At 50.6% G+C, this 16071-nt stretch overlaps 2 protein-coding genes across 2 annotated transcripts in view; both read left to right on the forward strand.

The window, feature by feature from the left end:
* VPS53 (VPS53 subunit of GARP complex) overlaps positions 1-3140 on the forward strand; it is a 61179-nt gene extending 58039 nt beyond the window's left edge. Inside the window, exon 22 of the mRNA XM_032200848.1 lies at positions 208-3140. Coding sequence (XP_032056739.1) covers positions 208-378 — 171 coding nt within the window. The 3' untranslated portion in view covers positions 379-3140. The remainder of the gene's footprint in view (positions 1-207) is intronic.
* Positions 3141-6505: 3365 nt separating this feature from the next.
* RFLNB (refilin B) lies at positions 6506-9822 on the forward strand. The gene is made up of 3 exons (XM_032200959.1): positions 6506-6742; positions 7655-7764; positions 9002-9822. Exons 1-3 carry the CDS (start codon positions 6548-6550, stop codon positions 9330-9332), a joined length of 636 nt encoding a protein of 211 aa, XP_032056850.1. The 5' UTR covers positions 6506-6547; the 3' UTR covers positions 9333-9822.
* The last annotated feature ends 6249 nt before the right edge of the window (positions 9823-16071 follow it).

The raw sequence follows: 16071 nt of genomic DNA on the forward strand, positions 1-16071 counted from the left end.
GAAGAGTATTTCTTCAGTTCATTTACCTTGCTTACAGCTGTGCTGGGGCTGAGCTCAGTTGCCTCTGGATCACCCAGAGATCTGCGCTTGGTGGGCAAACAAAGGATCGAGGTTTGAAACAGGCTCTGCCGTGGCTGTCATCGTGCACGCCTGCTCCTCGATCAGGCAAGTCTAACCTCATGGCTTCACTGCTCTTTGCTCTCGCAGGGCCTGAAGAGGAGCGAGCAAAGCAGCATGCTGGACCTCTTCCGCCAGCGCCTCCCAGCACCGCCCTCTGGAGCAGAGAGCAGCGGCTCCCTCTCGCTGAGCGCTCCCACGCCGGAGCAGGAGTCCTCTCGGATACGGAAACTGGAGAAGCTCATTAAAAAAAGACTCTAAGCCCGCAGGAGAAAAGGCTGTTGCTCAGGACTAGCTCCAGTCGCTGGGAGCAAAGCTCTTCGGACTTATGTTTTACAGAATGCTGCTGCTGAAAAATTGGTGTCCCGTGATTGTCGTGCCCTGTGATCCGTTAACCATCGTACGCCGTGGCACTGCAGCTCTGCTCAGACTGAGGGAGAATCTGACCAAGGTGTTCGCCTTTAGGTAGCTTAGCATGAGTGAAACCCCGTGTGGTGGAGAAAACAGGTACCTGGAGGTCAGCAGCTGCAGAAATGGTTTGGGTGGATTCAGAGGATATCCGGCTGCGATACGCTTGGCATCCCGGCCATCAGCCCAGCCAGGCTCTGCTGCTGCAGCACTAAGGCTTTTGCCCAAGAACTCGGTGTTACTGCTCACTCCCTGCTTTCAGAGCTGCTCCTCTGTTTCATTATTTATTCTGGGGGGAGGGAGGGCGATAACAAAACAAACAAAACTAAAAGGAGGAGGAAAACCTTTAACGGCTGAGCTCCAGGCGTCTGCAGTGAAACCATTGGAAATGCCCAATGTGGGTTTCAGCCCTGCTCCCAGAACAGGCACACACAAACCACCAGGAAAAACAGCAAGGCAGCTCCTTTTCAGAACAGGGGGAGAGGGCTGAATGAATGAAAGCCTTCTGAGCCTTGCCTGATACCCTAGAGGCCAAACTGAATGCTATGGAGCCCATCTCCAGCTCCTTATTATTTCCGTGTCGCATGTGCTGGGCTCACCCCTGTCCCTGATGGGAGTTCCCGTGCTGCATCTCGCCTTCCCTCCACGGTGGGATAAGGGATCAGTGTGCTAAGTTCATGGGATAAGCGTGGTACGGTACCAGCCCTGGTTCTCATGCCAAGGGACATGGCCAGAGCTTGGGTCTGCCCCTGTGGCCCCTTTGCTGCCCTGCACAGAGAGATGCTGGAACTGTTGGAGCCTGCAGCTGCCAGGGCCTCTTCCCGGACAGGATGCTTACACAAGCCTCAGACTTCAAAGGCCTTCTTCTCCTCCTCCTCCTCCTTTGAGAGGGGAGAGGAGAACCAGAGGTGAAATAATTCAGATAACCTGGGCCTCCCTTCATGGGGGTCCAGCTCACGCTGGCACCCATCCACAAAGCCAGCACAGAGCAGGGTCTGGCCGGGGGTGTGTGGACATCAGCATCCCTCCCCTGCCCCTTGTGTAAGCCTCCCAGAGGAGTTTCAGGCAGGGACGTGTCATCTCCTCGTTAGTGACGCTGGATTTCTTCCTAAACTCCTCTGTGTGCTTTTCTTGGGAGGCATATGCCTGATCGGTAAACAATTGAATCCCACATGGATTTAGGGGCAGATAAACCAGTTGTGCCTGCTTTATTTTAACTCAAGCTTCACTCGGATTTGCAGGAAATAAAAAGTCATGTAACAGTTTGGGAGGTGAGGAGTGATCGCGCTGTCAGACGCCTTCTCGGGAGGGCTCCCCCCACATAAAGTTGGGCCTTAGGACTATGTTTTTAGGGGGCTGTGGTCACTCTGAATTTTAGTATTCACTGTGGCATGTATGGGACGGAGGAAGGGGTGAAGCACACTGCAGGAAAATGAGCTGTGTGCACCCAAACCTGGAGATTCACCAGAACTCCGGGGGGGAAATGAGAGGTTCCTGTGCCTACCTGGTTGCGTTTTGGTTCTGTCTCAGGGCAGGGGGCTGGGCGGTGGCAGGGGTGCGAGCTACACCCCTTCCCTCTCCTTGGCTGGGTGGTTTTGGGAGGGTAGATCTCGTGCCTGGCTCGGTAAAACCCTGTACTCCTTCTGCACAGCCAGCAAGTCAGCCTGCGCCCGAACAGTCGGGACTTGAGCACGGGATTCCAGCAGAAAGAATAAATCCACAGAGATGAAACCCTCATTAGTCAGGTATTGCTAACACCCAGCTGCTGCTGCAGGGAGGTGTGAGCCTACTACACCCACACCGTCCCTTTAGGACACGTTTTCAGGGGTCTCCCCAGCCCTGGACCCTGGCTGCAGTGATGCCCCAGCAGCAGTTACGAGGGACGGCAGTTTCTCATCACTCCAGTTTTACAAATCTCCCCAAGTCCAACATTGCTTCATTAATTTTTTTCTCTGGATTTCGCGTCAGGTGACAAAAGAGGGAAGGGTGTCGGGAAGAGCGTTGGGGTTGTGAAGAGCCTTTCCCAGAGGACGCGCTATCTCGCGGTGCGCGTGCAGGATGGCTCACGCGTTATCAGATACAACAGCAGGGGCGGAGGGAACATGGCTTTGCAGAGATTCCTTATTCCCCAGGGGGGCTAAATAATTTATTTTAGATTAATTTTTTTTTCTTTGCTATGACTCTGGATGATTCTCTAACTAAATTATGAATAGCTGAATATGATGTTCAAGTTATCGTCGCATATCTTCCCCTGAAGGCTTCTCCTGTTTCATTATCTGCATTTCATTCTGGAGATAAGAAATAAAAGAAAGAATGAATTTTTAGTTTCAACCTTTGAAGACTTACAGTCAAGTTCTACTTCTAGAGGGCAACTTTGCAATTTTCTACTTTCACTTTTAAGGATGTCATCCCCCTGACTCCTGGGTATTTATCAGATTTGGCACGTCTGTCTGTGTGTACGTTAGCTTTTGGGGATTTACATCTCTGTGGGATAAAGGAGAGGTTTTTTTTTTCCTGTATAAAATGCCACTTCTAATGTTTTTTTGGCCGAGGTGTAATTCTGGCTGTACGTGGGACTGTGACACTGCAATGAATTAAATGGTTGCTGACGTTTAGCTGCTGGGCGTTTTCTGTCCGACTGCCCCACAACTGCAGCGGCTGGGACGGGGCCGTGCCGGACCTCTCCCAGAACACACCCCAGGCAGGGAGACGCTGCTGTCTGCCTGCACTTCCCTCTCGTAGCTCTTCTCTCTCCTGGCTTCTCCACCTCAGAGACTTCTGTAGCTCCAGCACGGGCAACATTGGCATTTACAGCAGCTCCCGGCACCGTGAAGGCAGTCTGGGAGAGCTGACCTCGTGCCCGTAAATAATGGGATCATCTGTGATGAGTAACTGCTGGAAAGATTTCTGAGGGATCTCAACTTTTTCCTCTGAAATTAATTAGGAGGTAGGGCCTTTTTTCCATACGATACATAATGCTGGAGGAGTTCCTTTAGCTTGGAGAATCTGTGACTCATTTGCTTTGCTCCCACCGCTCTGCTGGTCCTGCCCCCTCCATCGTCAGGCAGGAGAAAGCCTGCGTGAGGTGACGTGGGTGTTTGTTTCTTTCACCAAATTTTACAGCGATGAATCTTGAGCAGCCGAGTGACGACGTCTGAGCCTCCCCGAGCCTTTCCCTGGTGCTGCGGCTTGGCAGGTGGCAGGATGCTGTGCTGTGGCCGTGCTGCTCTTGGGACGATGAGCTGGAGCCTTCATGCTTGGGCTGTGCCTGCGAGTTGCTCAGCAAAATGTGTTCCTCCCTGGGCTCGCTGTAGGTGGGGCCGGTTACAGCAGCGATTGCGAAGGTCACCCAGAATTGCTCAGTATAAAGCCTGTGCTCGTCCGTTCGTCTCAGCCAGAGCAGCTCTGCTGGTGCTGAGCCCAAGCCCAAGGTGGGAGCACGTGGACTCGAACGTTTTGCCAGCCCAGGGTGGTGGCACCGCTCGGTGTCCTCGGTGTCCTTGCAGCCGAGCTGCAGGAACCTGAACCGCTCCCGGGGCTGGTGTTAATCCTGCTGCCTCCAAGCCTGGCTGTGAGCAGGACGCGGTGCCTGGCGGGTTTGTGGTCGGCACCCATGGGAGCAGCCTGGTATTTCCCATCATTTGGAAATAATTTTCCAGCGTTATCGAGTCACACGGGGTCCTTCTGAGTGGTTTCACCCCGCACACGGTGATGGAGCCCTGCTCGCCGACAATGTGGCTATTGTTTGATTGCTGATTAAACCGAGCGAGCCCAGCCCCAGTGGAAAGTCCTTTATGGAAGAAGGATCTTGATAAGGTATCATATCTGCTCTGTCCCTGCTGCGTGCAGGCAGTTAGAAAGTAAATAACGTGGACAAACAGACAGGGGAAAAGATTTCCAATGCCATCAGCGTTTGTACAGATCCACATGGTATGAGAGGCTTAAAGAGAGGCAGGCTTTCAGCGGGGAGTAGCTCAGTTATCGGGTAGCTACAATTCTGCATAAACCCTTCACTTTTGCCCTAACAAACAAGTCTTCAGCTCTGGACACTGGCACCTCAGGAGGCAGAGCTGGCTGCAGAGCCACCTCAGGCTGCTCAAACACCTCTGTTTCCTCTGCCAAGCCCAGAAATGAGATGCAGGAAGGGCAGAAAAAAAATGTGTCGGGCCAGCATGGGAGTCTTTTGGTTAGTAAGTAAAGAGCAGCAAGATTTCCAGAAGCCTGCATGGCTCTGCAGCATCCCAGACACGGCCAGCCGTGGTTCTGTGCAGCTCCCAGGCGCCAAGATCCTCACCCTCAGACCTCACTGCCCTGATCCCTGCAGGAGCAGCTGCTGGGAGACACCACAGGTTCCCCTCCCCTAAATTGCACTAACTCAATTACTGGCAGAGCGGTTTTTAGCCCAGGAGCTCCGTGGCAGCTCTGAAAGAATAATCGCGTTCATCTGGAAACTGCTGCAGCGCCTTCTGAGGCGTCTAATTTCATCAAGGGTTTTTATGGGAGATTTTGGAACGAGAAGCGATCGGCTTTCCCGTTGCTTGTGGAGACCAAAAATCCCTCTTTTCGGGGGAGGGGAGTTGCATTTAAATCAAAAGGAACAAAACACCTGTCTGGTGCATTTGCTCAGCCCCCAAAGATTTCAATCAAAAAATCTTAATGTTCTTTTTGTTTCCATCTGCGTTTTTCAGCAAAGACAAACAGCCTCATAGTATTTCTTCAAAGGAATGTAAATTCCTGGAGGAAGTATCCGGAGTTCCCAGCACTGCATAGCTGCAAACCACAGACGCCTACGGCTGAAAGCTCTGCTCTGCTTTTAATTTTGGGGCAGTGGAGGAATTCTTTTTAAGGGTTTGGGTTCACTTGTGCTGGGCCCATCAGGCCAGACAGCTTGTTACTGCACCAGGGAGTGTTTACTTTGGCTGGCTGCAGACATTTGCTTTCCCTCCACGAGAGTATTCCCCCACCGAATCTGATGACATGGCGCAATTATTTCATTAGGATTTTCCAAAAACCCTTCCCTTAGTCTCATATAGCACTAGAAAAGACCTCTTCTGTTTTCCTGTTTCACCTTCTGCAGCTTTGTCTGGAAAAAAAAAAAAAAAAAAACGTGATTGAGGAGGGCCCAAATCTTCAGGGGGAGTTTGAGAAAGAGCAGCTCGGGGGAGAGGTTGAGGGTTTTGAAGGGCACTGTTAAACTTCAGGCAGAGGTTCAGTCTGTCTTCATTTCCCTGCCTCTGGGGCAGAGCTCGGTGTTTTCTATCAGATCTGTGTAGGGAAATGATTTAGAAGGGGTCGTGTGCATGTGTATACTCAGCTCTTGCAGCTCGCTCAGGGTGAGTTATCGCAGCCCTGGATCCTGCGACTGTTTTCGGGACGTGCTGAGCTGCTTTGGGGTGTTGTGGGGTGAACCAAGCAGGTGCCTAAAACCTGCTGCTTCACGGCACGGCACCGCTCTGCTGCTCCCAGGCCTTGCCGGGTGCAGATCCATGACCTCGTGTGAGACCTTCTCATGGGCGCACCTGGAGCCTGCAGCACCCACTGGGGGCATTTGCTGCTTACGGTGGCACCGCAGGGTGGGTGCTGGTGGCTGGGGGTCTCCCTGCCACCGAGAGCAGGGTTGATGAGGGTTCTGGGTGCAGCCCCCAGCAGCCCCCAGCAGCCCCCAGCAGCCCCCAGCAGCCCCCAGCAGCCCCCAGCAGCCCCCAGCAGCCCCCAGCAGCCCCCAGCAGCCCCCAGCAGCCCCCAGCAGCCCCCAGCCCCATTTCCATCCCTCCACCCAAGGGGGCGCGGGAAAGAGCCGGGCGCAAGCCCAGCCCCTTTCATTGCCCCCGCCCCTTTCCGCTACAACCGCGCCCCATTCATGGCGCCCCCGCCCCATTCATTGCGGCCGCACCCCCCCTCGAGGCCACGCCCCCCTCGCGTAACCCCGCCCATTTTCCCTCGTGGCCACGCCCCTCCCGCCGCCGCCGCCCGGGCGCAGGGCGCGGAGCCCCGCGGCGGTGCCGGTGCCGGCGGCGGGGCCATGGTGGGGAGGCTCAGCCTGCGGGACGTGCCCGAGCTCCCGGACGCCAGGAAACGGGGAGACTCCGGCCTCGACAGCCCCGATTCCGGGCTGCCCCCCAGCCCCGGGCCCTCCCACCCGCCTTGGCCGCTCGCCGCCGGTAGCCCCGAGCGCTCCGCCGCCGCCGAGCCCGAGCCCCCCGCGCCCCCCGCTGCGGTGAGTAGCGGCCCCGCAGCGGTATTAAGGGGGGGGAATGGGGATGGAAAGCCGCCGGGGGGAGCCGGGCTCGGGGAGGAGCCGCCGGTGCTTCCCCCGGGGGGGCCGGGGAGCCGCTGGGGCTCGGGCAGGGGCGCACGGGCTGTGCCGGGGGGTTTGGGAGGGTTGGGGCTGCCGGGGGGGCGCTTTGGGATCTGCAGAGTTTTGGGGCGCGACCCTTTTCTGCGAGGGAACGGGGAAGCTGCCCCCCAGCCTCCTCGGCCGTGGGCTGGAGCTCGGGCGCAGAAGCGGCTGCAGGGTCCCTGGGGACCCCCCGGCCCCTTCCAGCCGCAGGGCGGTGGGCTCGGCACCCCCGGCCCTGCCCTTTGGCAATGGGTTTTGGGGTGCTCCGGTGCACGCTGCTTGCTGAGGGTGAGTGGATCCTGCCCAGGTGGCCGGGGGGGAGCTGGTTTGGTGTGCGTGGGGGCCGTGGCACAGCTGCGAGCTGAAGTTTGCTCGCTGCGAGGTGCCAGTAGTAGTTCTCTGCTGTGGCCTCCCTGGGGGGAGGTCTGGTGAATTCGGCAAAAAGCTATCGTGCAGACTCAGACAGCATTAACTGCACGTTGAAGGTGAGCTCATAAATGTGAACGTTGATGTTTTATTGTCATGGTTTATGCTACAGAAAGTTACGCTCTCCCTGGGGATTTTATTTCCTTTCCATTTCCAACGCTGGCTTCTCTGAAGTCAGCTCCCAGGTTGGAACTTTGTCTTCGAGATCCATACCTTGCCCCCATCCTTGGTGTGTGGAGTTGGGCCCTGCAGGTGGTGCCCGTAGGCACATCCCTGACTGGCAGGTTCCCTTGTATATAACATGAACCTTGACAGCATGTAGCAAATTGGGACATAAAAGGGATTATTTTTGCATTTTTGCAGAATTCCGTGTTCTCTCCCAGCCCTGTTCTCGCCAGCTGCCCTCCAAGACTGTGTCCTCTATCCTTTGGCGAAGGAGTTGAGTTTGACCCTTTACCACCAAAGGAAATAAGGTAAATATTACGTTACAGGCGTCTAGTTTGGAGTGAGTTAGCATGTAAAGGAGTAGTGAGGCCTTATCAGTGCCTGTGAGTCAAGTTAATTTATTTGCAGAGCTATTGCTCATGCAGCTGTACATTCCTGGACCTGGACATTTGCACAGGCTAAAGGAGTGTTCAGCCTTTTTTTAATCCCATATGTTTTTTTTTCCAGGAAGACTTCTTGTGTTTTACTGTCCTGCTTTTACTTCATTGCACTGCTCCAAAATGTTGCCTCTCAACTGATTAACCAGAAGGTAGTCACGAGAGAAGGTCTTCAAAGAGCCATCTTCCTAGAAATGCTTTATTAGGGGAAAAGCATTTTGCTCTCCCAACCTTGTGGTTTTATACTAAGTACTTTTATCAACGGTGGCTGCTTGTGTGAACTCAAAGAGTTCATATTAAGAGAGCGCATCATTTTTTAATGCACTGCATCACTTTGCAGCTCGTGAGTTACTCCTTTGAAGGTCATGATTTATGGTTAGGGGAAGTGAAGGCTCCTAGTTGATTACTGCTGCAATCAAAGGGAAGCCCAGGGCAGGAGAGGGTAAAAAACACTGTCTGCCCTGCTGCTGGGAAGGGAAGGAGCCCACCTGGGGCTGGAGCTGAAGGCGCTTAGCACTGGGTGAAAGCAGACCCAGAGCTGTTGCAGGGTAAAGGATGAAAGCTTTGCTCTGTAGACCAGATGAGGAGGCTTTTCTTGTTGGTGGAGTTTGATGTGTAAATTTTTCCTGGTGGTTGAATTTTAAAGTTTGCCTTCAGACAGTGCTCCATGCCGGGAGTCAGAGCAGAGAGTTGCTGTGCGACTTGACAGAAGAAAACTAAGAAAATGTTTGCTTCAATGGACTCAGCACTCCAAGGAGTCAGGATGCTTATGTGCAAAGCCTAAACACGAGTCCATGCCTCTGAATTTAGGCACTGACGTTTGAAAGATGTCCTTAGGCTTTGTACATCTCAGCCTTAAAATGATGGGCGGTAGGCTTGAGAAAATGCTTCACAGTGCTGGCAAAACAGTAAGAGGGCCGTGTGTGCTGCTAACGTAAGGCTTTTTTCTCTTCCCATAAATGAGTGAGGCACCAGCAGACAGTTTTTGCATTAAGTGTCCAGGAGCAGAGCTGAGGACCAACCCAGATGCTCGGTAGCTCCATTTTCCAAAAACCACAGCCCGCTGCTCTGGAGCAGAGCTCGCTCACGTCCCTCTCTCGCATTTCAGGTACACGTCCTCGGTCAAGTACGACTCGGAGAAGCACTTCATCGACGATGTCTACATGCCAGTGGGCCTGAGCGTTTCCTCTTGCAGTCAGACGGTCATCTGCGTCCCTAACTGCACGTGGCGCAGTTACAAAGCAGAGGTCCACTTCGAGCCCCGCAACAAGCCCCAGCGTTTCACCAGCACCACCATCGTCTACCCGAAGCACGCCAAGACTGTGTACACCACCACCCTGGATTACAACTGCCGCAAGTCCATGCGACGGTTCCTCTCCAGTGTGGAGCTGGAAACCGCCGAGTACCTCGGGAACGACTGTGTCCTGGACGGCTGCTGACCGCCAGCCGCTCCCTCGCCGCCATCCGTCCCAGCCCCACCTAACGTCCTGCCCGTACCTTTGCAGTCAGGTGAAGGGAACCTTACCTGTCGCCACCTCTTGCTCAGCTCTTAATAATTTCTGCTTTAAGCACCAGAAAGGCCTGAATGCAGTTTTCTGTGGGGACATTAACTTTGTAAGGAACTTGTTTCTTCACCTTTAAGGTCGTGGGTTCCCTTCCCTACCCCGCCCCGCAGTGCAGTAGTCAGATGAAAATAAGGGGAAGTATTTTCCCAAATAAAAAACTACAGGTGAGAAAGAATGTGGAATAGTGTCCAGCAGGTGGAAGTGCATTTGATGCTTTGTGGGGATGTGCAAAAATAAGGGCAGTTCACTCTCTTGGAGAAAATCTACCGTGTTGTTTCATTATATATAGACAGAGCTGTCATGCATTTTGTTTTAGATCATGGGGCTCTTTCCTCCAGATGAACAATCTCTGGAATTTGCTGGGGAAAAAATAGCGTAAAATCTGGAATTCTGTTTTTAACAGATACAAAAACCTTATCTATGGCATTCGTGTCTGGTTTGAAGGTGCGATTTGGGAAGAAGTGTAGAACAGGAGATAAACTGCTTTAGCAGCTCCAGGCAGCAGAGAAGGCATCAGGTAATTCCAGTCGTTTAGATGAATGGCACGATGCATCTTCTGTAATGACTTCTTGTTGTAATGACTTGTACAGCACTGCAGTCTGTGTAACATGCTGACATTTGTGTGCCTGTAATAGGACTTGTAATGAAGAATATCAGGCCAGAAATTATCCCTGTTTTGTTGGAAAGTCAGGTCTTGACAGTGTGGTGTTGGAAGAACGCCAGTGCTTGTTTTTTTTACCAATGCTATGCTAACATGTCTGCACTAAAGGAGTTGGAATTGGGAAAGTTTCAGGAAATGTGCAGTGTATACAGGAAACTAGTGTGGCGGGGGAGATGCTGGGATCAGACATGAGATGCTGTCATGGTGGTGGTTGTAAAGGATTTCTTAGAAAGAGGTAAATGGTAACAAATCTCTGTCAAATTTTAATTGGGTAGCAAAGTCCACAGCTGTTGCTCTGCTTCCCTGTTGAGGTTTTCATTGCAAAGGTCCACGTCCCCTCTGGTACTCAGGATGTCACCGGGATTGGGTAGCATTTGCCTATCCGTAGGCTGCTGGATAACCCCACCAGTCCCACATGCATTGAAGCAAGAGGCAGAAGTGGTTTGGGGCCAAAGGGAGTAACTTCAGATACTATGAAAGCCTACCCAGATGTTATGTGCATTAGTTCATGGTGAGTTTGATGGGGAAAAAAAAGGGGGGGGGGAGATTTATTAGTTTACCCAGATATTTCTTCTATGTTCACAGAGAACAGTGTAGTATGGAGAGCGTCTGCTTCTGGTTGTGTGCCTCGTGTTGGTGGTGAGTGAGGTGTAGCAGCTCAGAGGATTTACTCAGCAGGCTGTGGCTATTTCAAGGATTCCAGAACTCCCCTGAGGTGCAGGTCACCTTCTGGTGCAATGTCAGCTCTGTACCTGCTTTTAACAAGGATTTAGTGCATAGACCAATGGTGAATTTTGTCTGCGGTGAGTTAAAAACTCAGGAGCCTGTTCTTGAGCTGAACTTAGCGCATGTATGTGCACATGGGGTGAATGGTGTGGAAGCATACTGTAGTGTGAACTGAAATAATTTGGGAGCCTAAAAATGCAGCAAGAAGGCAGGCTTGAGTTTGTATGGTTTGTTTTTTCTTTTGTTGTTGTTGTTTTGTTTTTTACTTATTTATTAGCTCAGAACAGAATGTCCTTAATCTTTGGTACTTGCCTCAGAAAACCAGATCCAAAAACAATTCCAGGGTGACACAGGATGCCAAATTCAGGTAGGCTTTGCTCCAAAACTGTTAAGAGCAGCATGGTCTTGTCATTAAATGTTCTGGTTTCAGACTACAGCATTTAGGGGACGTGTCTTTAGTCCACATCATGATTGTCCCTTAAACATTGCCCCAAGATGCACTTGTGTAAGCGAAGGCACAACCCAACCTGTAAGCGTGTGGGTTTCAAACGGACAGAACTGCTTGTTGGGAAAGCTATCGCAACATTGCTCGCTTTGTGGTTTCACATACCTTGCTCCTGAAATGTGGTGCTGGCCACGGTTGGACACAGGACCCAGGAAGAACACGGACCCTGGATTGCTCTGACAATGTTCTTCCAATGAATTTGTGTGCAGGAGATCTGAGAGAAGATTATTTTAAGTTGTAATCATTAATTATTCCTAGTTAAATTAGAAATGAAATTACCCTTACAGTATGGCTTTAGGATAAAACACATGATTTTTATAAAGCAAACTTAATTACGTGCTTTTTAAGATATTTTAACTGGTAGAGATACCTTTTAAATTATTTATGTTCCAACATTTGCAAAGCTCTGATTAGCTCTGTGCAAGTGTTCTGATGTCTGTGAAGTTTACTGTCTTCCCACTCTAATTTTCAAATTGTCTTTTACTTTACTGGTAATAAATGATCTGAAAACTGTAATAGAGGGAAGTCTCTTCATTTTTTTTATTTAAAGCTTTTCAGTGTTTATTATGGTATTTAGTTAGAAATAAATATGTAATATATCCTGCTGGTCCAACCTCCACTCTTGTTTCTCTTATATCATGTGCTACTTCTGTTACATATTCTAGGAAGGCATTTCCTATATAAACCATATGTATTTAAAAATTACAAATGTAGTTTTTTCAGTTTAGTAAGTCTTGGAAAAAGTGCTTTGAGGACAGCTGAAAATCCCCTCTAGTATGTGAGTCTTTCATCTGATACAGTTTTATGTCCAAAGACAGTTTCTGGTATGGGTTTCAGCATATCCTACAAGTGGAAGCAGTTGTCCTTTTTAAATATAACAAGTATTTAACTAGATAGGAATTTCTTGTTCATTTTGAATTAAAGTGTAGATGCTCAAATGCTATATTAGTAAATACAGCATAAAAATAAGACTAGAATGTGTTATGCATTAAACTTCATAAAAACAAAATAGATGGTAACAAACTTGTTTTGAGAGAAATGCAGTGGTGGTTTTTTGGACACTAAATCTGTTGTTTAAATCCTTCTAAATTAGCAGGCATGCTCATTTTGTTGGTATCACTGGCAGAGTAGAAATAGATGCATTAGAATATCAGATAAATCATGATAATTTTTGTTTGTTTGTTTGTTTTTTCTTATTTTTTTATTGTTCATCTGGTTATCTGCTTGCAAAAGCTCCAGATTTGCATGTAATTACATTATTGGGATCTAGGAAGCTTTGAAGCTATCCTGAAGCATTCCCCTGCTCCTGCAGAAGTCTGTGCAAGCATTTGCACATTGTGCAGTGTTTAAAGTGCTGAACAGCGTAAAAAATATATTAACATCACTAGCATTCAAACATCACGCAACCGAAGAGACATTACGAAAAGGTTTAAAAATCAGAGTGGTATCTTTTAGGAGGGCTTCAGAAAACTGGAAAGCTTTCATATGTGCCATCTAACTTCCAAATACTTCCTCCTTTAGTGTGCTCTTGGCTATTGATCTTAATATTATAGTAGCACTGGGTATGATAGCTGTTGCTTTACTTTGAGAAGTTGAAGTAGGTGGGTACAAGACACACTGCTTCCTGATGCGTTTAATTCACGTTGGCCAGATGGTTCTCAAGTTACGTGCAGTGATGAGGATAAACCTGTCTTCAGAGATCTGTGCCATTTTCTTTGTATATGCCATGCTTCAGAATGTCAAATCTGGGGGCCTTTTCAGTCAATTTCTGATTTCTGTAACAAAGGACTGTGTTTAACAATTAGCCCTCAAGCCAGGAGACAAGGGCTGGATTCTACTCCCAAACTCCACAGCTTGCTCAGTTTCAAATACTCAGTAAGCTTGTGTACCTGCAGATGATTTCAGCCTTCAAACAAGGTAACGGGTCATTCAGCTGCTCATGCTCAATTTCCCTGCCTGCCACAAGGACCGTGCTTGTTAATTTTGCAATGTGTCTGAATACCTGAAAAGCTCAGGTGTCATGCAACCAGCATTGCTTTGACACTAACAAATAGCAGTGACTAGTGATCCTGCAAGATGAATAGGCAGAAAGAAGCATTTTTGAATTGTTGGAGTAGCCTGAGCTGCATGTGTATTTTAGCAAGCAGGTTGCTTTGTTTGTTTTTAAAATGCAAATGTTCTGTTCTCCATGCAGACACAAAACATCGAGCAATCAACTCCGAACTACAGAGCTTGTTGAGAGATTTTCTTGACAGCCCTGATTGCAGCTTGGAGACCGTTGGCTTGTTCGGTATTCAGGACAAGCTCGTGTTTGCTCCCCTGGAAAATAACTGCAGCAATCTTCACATTCTGGGTGATCGCTGCTTGTGCACGAAGGCCTGACATGAAGTAATGGGGAATGCCTGACAGCTGGGCAAGGCTCAGCAGGGAAATGTTGCTGGATATACAACCCGTACCGTTTCCTCCTGTTCACCTTGTAGATTTGCAGCCTTTCTTCCTCTGCCACAGGGTCCTCAAGAATCCCGTCCCATCGAAGGCTTTCGTTAAGCTGAGCAGAAAGACCTAGATCTGTTTGACCAGAGTCCGGAATGGTGGAAGTTGATGCTAAAACTTTGTTTGCTTTTGCCTCCATCTGAATCCCTTTGGCGTAGTTTTGGGCTGAGTCAGGGTTCCTCCCATCACTTATGATTTCAGGCGGTGCAGCAGAGCGAGCCTTCTGCTTTCGGGGTTTGTGGTGGTGTTTACCTGTCAATGTGGTAAGAAGCAAAAATTTGTAAGTCGTCACTAAGGCTTTTCTGCTTTTTTTTTTTTTTTCGTAATGAGAATGAGGAGGTAAGTGCTTGCTGTGCCCTGTGCATGCCCAGTAATAAGGAACTAAAAATACTAACAGCCTAAAATCTTACTTTCAAGTGGGAAATATATTTATATATACGATTGGCTAACCTAACAATTCTCTCACCTGTCAGATGTGTTTATTGAGGCTGTTAATGCATTAATAGCACATCTGCACTGGCATGGAGTTCACTGTGCTTGCTGAACCTGATTTATGCAGGAAATTCAATCTTGGTTGCCAGGGATTTTTCCAAAGCTGTCATCCATTCATAGGACAAGCAATGTAATTTTTTTAGTACCATTTCTGGAAGCTTTGAGCCACTGGAGGGGCACAGCCATGCTGCTGCTGAACGCAGGCCCATGGGATGGTGGGCGTTGGAGTTGCTCTGCAGCTACCAACAGAAAACCGCTGTTATTTACAGCATTTTCGGCAGTTCTTGAAACTTCTTGACAGATGCCGTATGCCTCCTACTGTTTATGCTGTGTAGTTACATGTACTCAGTCTTAGTTGTAGGTGTGTAGGTATGCGTGCACAGAGCTGTACATGAAGCTGCATGGCTGAACTACAAGCCCTGCACAGGCACTGGAGCGCTGAGAGATGTCGAGTGCCACAGGTGGCTCTGAGGGAGCGCTGTGGCTCTTCTCCCCACGTACCCTTCTCAGCTCACCTGCCCGCATGGCAGCAGTGCTCCGGCTTGGTGCGGGTGATGGCTTCGCCCCTGGGGGCTGCGGGCAGCCCCTGGCCCCCCGCCGCCTGCCCTTCCTGCCCTCTTGTCCGATGGTTGCTGCAGGAGCCCCAGCGTGGCCCCGTGCCACTGCCCCCGAGCCTGCTGAGGAGGGAAAGAAGAGGAGGGAGAGTCAGTGACCATGGCATCCCCCCTTCTCCGTGACAACCTCCACCTCCCCTCAGCACTTTGCCCAACATCCCCCTGACGTTTTGCCCCCGTCTCCCTTCCCTCCTCTCATGCCTTCCCGCTCCGTTCCCCCTCAGGTATTGCCACTCCATCTCCCCTTCCCTCAGTGGCTCCCTCCTCAGCGCTCTCCCTCTCCCTTTGCCCTCAGCACCTTCCCTTTCTCCTCACCTGCCGCCTCCTCTCCTCCTCTGGGCACCTTCCCCTCCATCTCACTGGGCCCTTTCCCTCCGCTGCCTCAGTGAGGTCTCCAGGGCAGCCATGGCGCGGGGGCCAGCCCAGGCCTGCCCGCTTGGCCAGGGCCCAGCGCTGGCTGCGATCACTGCATCCCTATGTCCCTGGCTGTGGCAGAAAGCCCAGGCTTCCCTGATGCACTGCAGCCTTCGCCATGAAGTCCTGAAGGGAAATTGCCCCTTCAACCCCGCTGCCTAGCTCGCCAAGCAGGGCGATGGCAGGGCTCCTTGGATGGCTGCTGAGGGGAACAGAACTCGGCTCAGCACAACACATGGCTCTCCTGCCACTCTGCGAGCCTGTTGTGAGGTGAGCTGAGTTGTTAACAGTCTCGCTGGGGAGATGAGAGCACTTAATTGGGAGGTGAGCCCAGATGAGAGAGCACTCGCAGGCTCTTTTGCAGCAGACACTGAAGTAATGCACCGCCTTCTTTGTCCTCCTGCCCCTGGGTATAATGGGAGGTTTAGTTCTGGTTTTGTTGCCTTCCCCCCTTTCCTCTCTGCCTCTTCCCTTCTCTCCTTCTGATCTATTTAGATGTGAAATTTGGCAGATGCTCGCAGCTGCATTCAGACAGGTTGTGATGAAATCGGCCTCCCAGGAGGCTGCTCCCACGGCGGCTCCGCGGGCTGCAGGCAGCACTTCTCCGACTGCAGCTAATGGTCTGATTTCAAAGTGTCAACAGCAGGGATTTTGCAGTGATGGTTATTACTAATGCTGTACAGCAGCCAGCAGGTCTCCAGAGCGTGC

Source organism: Aythya fuligula, chromosome 20 (genome assembly GCF_009819795.1).
Source record: "Aythya fuligula isolate bAytFul2 chromosome 20, bAytFul2.pri, whole genome shotgun sequence".
NCBI lineage: Eukaryota > Metazoa > Chordata > Aves > Anseriformes > Anatidae > Aythya > Aythya fuligula.

Excerpts from the sequence above, each read along its gene's own strand:
- RFLNB (XM_032200959.1), top strand. The coding sequence starts at position 6,548 with ATGGTGGGGAGGCTCAGCCTGCGGGACGTGCCCGAGCTCCCGGACGCC. Across the intron at positions 6,743-7,654 it reads CCCCCGCGCCCCCCGCTGCG|AATTCCGTGTTCTCTCCCAG; the intron begins GTGAGTAGCGGC and ends GCATTTTTGCAG. Across the intron at positions 7,765-9,001 it reads TTACCACCAAAGGAAATAAG|GTACACGTCCTCGGTCAAGT; the intron begins GTAAATATTACG and ends CTCGCATTTCAG.